General features: G+C 50.1%; 1 protein-coding gene across 1 annotated transcript; it reads right to left on the bottom strand.

Moving 5' to 3' along the window:
- Positions 1 to 442: 442 nt before the first annotated feature.
- Positions 443 to 4,382, bottom strand: snai2 (snail family zinc finger 2). The gene is made up of 3 exons (XM_030115232.1): positions 3,991 to 4,382; positions 3,430 to 3,918; positions 443 to 1,404 (listed from the first exon to the last, which is right to left on the bottom strand). Exons 1-3 carry the CDS (start codon positions 4,067 to 4,069, stop codon positions 1,223 to 1,225), a joined length of 750 nt encoding a protein of 249 aa, XP_029971092.1. The 5' UTR covers positions 4,070 to 4,382; the 3' UTR covers positions 443 to 1,222.
- Between the last annotated feature and the right edge of the window lie 394 nt (positions 4,383 to 4,776).

Genomic DNA, 4,776 nt, shown 5'->3' on the forward strand with positions numbered 1-4,776 from the left:
CATGGGAATATACACCTGTTGTCTGACTGTGACCTCACCTGGTCTCCATGGAGACGCATGCACCTGCTGTCTGGCTGTGACCTCACTTTGTGCAGCAAATAAGTGACAGGATTAATGCACAGGGAGGATTTCATGCAAATTAAGATCTTAAGATTGTCCTTTGAAATGTGATTTAAAATTAAGTTTTTTTGTTTCTTTTTATCATGAGTCAGTTTGGACGGTGAAATTTCAGCATACCGTTTAACCAAACTTCACATGTACAGTCACAAAATCCTCTGAAATAATTAAAAACTGGGAAAAATTAGGAAACTGTTAAAACTGCTATTAAAACAGGCTAAAAATGATAGAAATATTTTTTTTAATAATTGTCAGTACATCCAGAACAGCAGAAACTTGTAAAACTGATTGACCAAAAATGTTAAAACAGCTTCAACGTCTGAAAAAACAATCAGCTTTAGAAAGACTAAAATTTCAAAAAAAGAAGTTTTGGTTTGTAGGTTTAGTCCTTTATCTTCACACGTTTAGAAACAATCGAGAGATTTGGTAAAAATAGGACAGCTAAAAGCTCCTGAAGCTTCGTTTCTGGATTTTACAGCGTCGCAGTGGTTATATGGTGTAAAAACAACCAACAAGGACCCTCAGAGGGTCTAACTGGAGTCCTGTTCAGGCCTGATCCTGGACCCGGAGTGTCTCAGGCAGATGGGGAATCAAACCTGCAACCCACTGAGCCACAGCGGCCTCTGTAGATGACTGCTGTCTCCATTAGTATAACTTCGAACAGAAACATCTTCATCAGAAAGTTTCCAGACTCGTGGATTATTTTAATAAAAAAAAAGTCATGAATCTTTATTTTATCAAAGTGTCATGTAAATATGAAAGTATCAAAAGTCATTGAGCATCACAGTTTTCACTGTTAACATACAATCATTACCTCAGTTCACTCGTACATTCATCATATAAAAGTAGAAAAAGGAGAATCGATTCAAAGTAAGAAACTGGATCTGAGTGCCGCTGAGAGTCTGTGCAAATGTTGGTCTCCAAAAGTCAAATATTCCCTCTGCACCCGATATCGCTGCTCCTCCAGCTCCTCCTCCTGCAGCTCCTGCTCCACCAACTCCTCTTCCTCCTCAGAGGGGAAGCAAAGAAAGCTCTGCAGATATGGGGTGGGGGGCCGGGAGGTGACGGGGGGGCAGAGGGATTGATCTGCAGCCCCCAACCCCCCTCAGTGTGCAGCGCAGCAGCCAGACTCCTGGTGTTTGTGCAGCAGAGACATCCTGGAGAAGGTCTTGGAGCAGCTGAGACACTGGTACTTCTTCACGTCCGAGTGAGTCTGGAGGTGAGCTCGAAGGTTGGATCTGTCTGCAAAGGCTCTGCTGCAGTGAGGACAGGAGAACGGCTTCTCGCCTGAGAACAGAGGGACAAACGGTCACACTTGGAACCTCCACCTCTCATCCACACCTGGAACTTCCATCCACACACTCTCAGAAGCTTGCAATAGTCGTACAGCAACAAGGAAGCACCGGTCTGTTGAGGAGGGGGCTGTGACATATGGAGAAGTCTTGAATCATTGTTGGTGTTTTTGGATTGCTGATTGGATTGCTGATGTTGTCATGGCTGTTAGTGGCTTTTGGATTGTTGGTTTCTTTTGGATTGTTGATGTTTAATGAATTTTTGAGGTTGCCTAGATTGTTGATGTTTGTAATGCCAATGCTGCCTGGGTTGTTGGCTTTCCTCTGTAAAGTTCCTTGAACTGACTGTGTTGCACTCAGCACCGTATAAATAAAGCTAAATTGAATCGGATGGAACCCGGACTGGACCTGTTCATACAGGCTGTCGGTGTGGGCGGAGTCAGAAGGAGATATCTTTTCCAGGATTCTTGAGATGAAGGCTAGATTACAGGCAGGATGGCGGAGCCGTCCATGGATCTCCTCCTCCTGCTGCACTTCAACATCGCAACTCAGCTTGTAACTTAAAAACTTGTCGATCATTTTTAGAGCTGAAATATTCATCAAGCTCTCATTATTAAAAGCTGTGAAAAGCTCAAGTTAAATTTTGGTCATTTCCCCATTAAAAATAGATGAATGATCATGAAATCAGAATTAGAGAAGGATGAAGCCCTCTGTCAGCCTTCCTGTCAACAGATCCCCCAACAAGATCCTCCAGTCTACAGATCCTCCTCCAATCAGATCCTTCAGTCTACGGATCACCCTCCAAACAGATCACCCTGTATACTGATCAGCTTCCAACAAGAACCTCCAGTCTACAGATCCCCCTTCAACCAGATCCTGAGGTCTACTGATCCCCCCAACTAGATCCTGAGGTCTACTGATCTCCCTCCGACCAGATCCTGAGGTCTACTGATCCTACTCCAACCAGATCCTCCAGTTTACAGCTCCTACTCTAACCAACATTTACGATCTCCAGATCCCCTCCAACCAGATGCTCCACTCTACTGCTGTTGGTGGACTGTACCACAGTGTCCAGGCTGAAGGTGTTATGCTGCTTCTTTCCCACTAACAGCAACTAGCATGCAGCGTCATGGCTGCGTTCGGAGGCTCATGGCTTCACCCGCTGACCGCAGCCCAGCCCACAGCGTCTGCTGGCTGGACTGCGCAGCTCCAGAGCCGGCGGCACAGCTGCGGCTGCAGCCGCTGGCCGGCCAGGCTGCCCACCCGCCAGCAGGGGCTTCTGTCCACGGACCCTGCTGCCTGTGACCTCTGAGCAGAGCCACGTCGCCACGCAGTCGGCTGCGTTAGCCGGCGAGGCCTCTGGCCTCTGCTGGAGTGAGCGGGGCTTGCGAGGCGCCAGCTCGTGTCCGAAACACATCCAATCTGCCTGATTCTGCATTTTGTAATTGGAGTAGCATTCATAGCTATTTGAATGCAGAAATACTCAGAAATGCAGTTTTGAGTGAAGTTTTGTCAAGATATGTCCTCTAACAGCAAAACAATCCTACATGAACCTCAGGATTTTCATCGGCGGGGGTCTTTAAGTTTGAATCACCAAAGACACAATTTAATGCCAGGTGAAAATAGGGCCTGGTGATCGTAGTTGGACACAGTTTGCTCACATTAGAGGGCAAAGGTCACAGGTAGGAGTAGAACAAACGGTGCTCACCAGACCAGCAGACTACTGTGACAAAGAATTATAGTTTCTCCTGGAAAACCGTGGAAAACCAGACTTACTCATCAATGACGAACATCAAACCCAAAGAAAAGAAGACTGACAGGACGCTGTTTGGGAGATTAACTGAGATTGGTGTGTGTGTGTGTGTGTGTGCCTCCGTGTGTGTCTGTCTGTCCCTGTCCTCTTCCATGTGTATGTGCCCCTGTGTGTGTGTGTGTGTGTGTGTGTGTGTGTGTGTGTGTGTGTGTGTGTGTGTGTGTGTGTGTGTGTGTGTGTGTGTGTGTGTGTGTGTGTCTGCCTCACCCGTGTGTGTCCGGATGTGTCCCTGCAGCAGCCAGGGCCTGGAGAAGGCCTTCCCGCAGATCTTGCAGACGCAGGGCAGCGTGTGCGTCCTGATGTGCATCTTGAGCGCTCCCAGACTCACGTACTGCTTGTCGCAGAACTTGCAGCTGAAGTTCTTCCGGGCCTGGTCGCAGTGCAGCTGCTTGTGCTTCAGCAGTCCGGAGTAGGTGGAGTAGGCTTTGCCGCACACGGCGCACTGGAACTTCTCCGCCTCCGCTCCGTGCGCCTCCGCCAGCTTCCCCGGCAGCCGCTCGTCCTCGTCGCTCCGCGGACTCTCCGAGCCGCTGTGGTCCTTGGAGGAAGCGTCGGACAGCGAGGACGGGTATCCGGACACGGGGGACAGCGGCAAGCTGCTGGTGGTCCAGACGGGGATGGGGCTGTAGGCGGCCGGGCTCCGGACCTCCGGCAGCGGCAGCGGCAGGCCGTGATAGATGTGCGGGGAGATGAACACTGAAATGCAGAAACCAGACGCGTTACGACATGCTGGAGAGCCGCGGGGCGTCCTGCGGGGCCGCGCGGTACCTGCGGGGCCCTCCAGCTCGCTGTAGTTGGGCTTCTTGGCCGAGTTGGAGTGTTTCTTCACCAGGAAGGAGCGCGGCATCCTGGAAACTTCAGGACAACTTTCCGTGGAGAGACAGCCCGAGCGGCTCAGCTCGGCTCGGTCCGGTTCAGCTCGGCTCGGTCCGGTTCAGCTCGGCTCGGCTCGGCTCCGTTTCTCCTGGGCTCGTCTCGGCTGTGCGCGGCTCGGCTCGCTCCGGTTCAGGTCCGGTCCGGGGTCATGATGCTCCGCCGCTCCTGGCTAAACTGATGCAGACAGCTGCAGGCGCCTTAAATACTCGCGCTCCGCGGCGGGGGGCGGGGCCAACAGCTGGAATCGAACAGCGACTGACACCACGTCCAATCGGATACCAGCTTTACCGCAGAGCCAAGAAAAACGTGCTCTCAGCCAATCGGGGCAGGGTGGGGGCGGGGCTTAGCTGCGGACCAACAGGTGCTCAAAGGAAGTTCGTGCACGTGTTATTCAGCCCAAACTGTGTTGTCATGAAAGTTCTGCCCGGGATCCAGAAATAAATACTTTAATAAAACAAAGAAAAAAAGAGCACAACAACATGGAACCTCAGAGAACACAGAATGGAACAGAACATTTCATTAATCCTCGGTGAAAATTCTTCAACACAGATTATAGAGCATGTTCTTCCTCTGGCATCCAGATTATGGAGCATCTTTTTCCTGTAACATCCATATTATAGAGCATCTTCCTCCTTTAAAATCCACACTATAGGACATCTCCCTCCTCCAGTATGAAGA

The sequence above is a fragment of the Salarias fasciatus genome, chromosome 18 (genome assembly GCF_902148845.1).
Source record: "Salarias fasciatus chromosome 18, fSalaFa1.1, whole genome shotgun sequence".
Classification (NCBI taxonomy): domain Eukaryota; kingdom Metazoa; phylum Chordata; class Actinopteri; order Blenniiformes; family Blenniidae; genus Salarias; species Salarias fasciatus.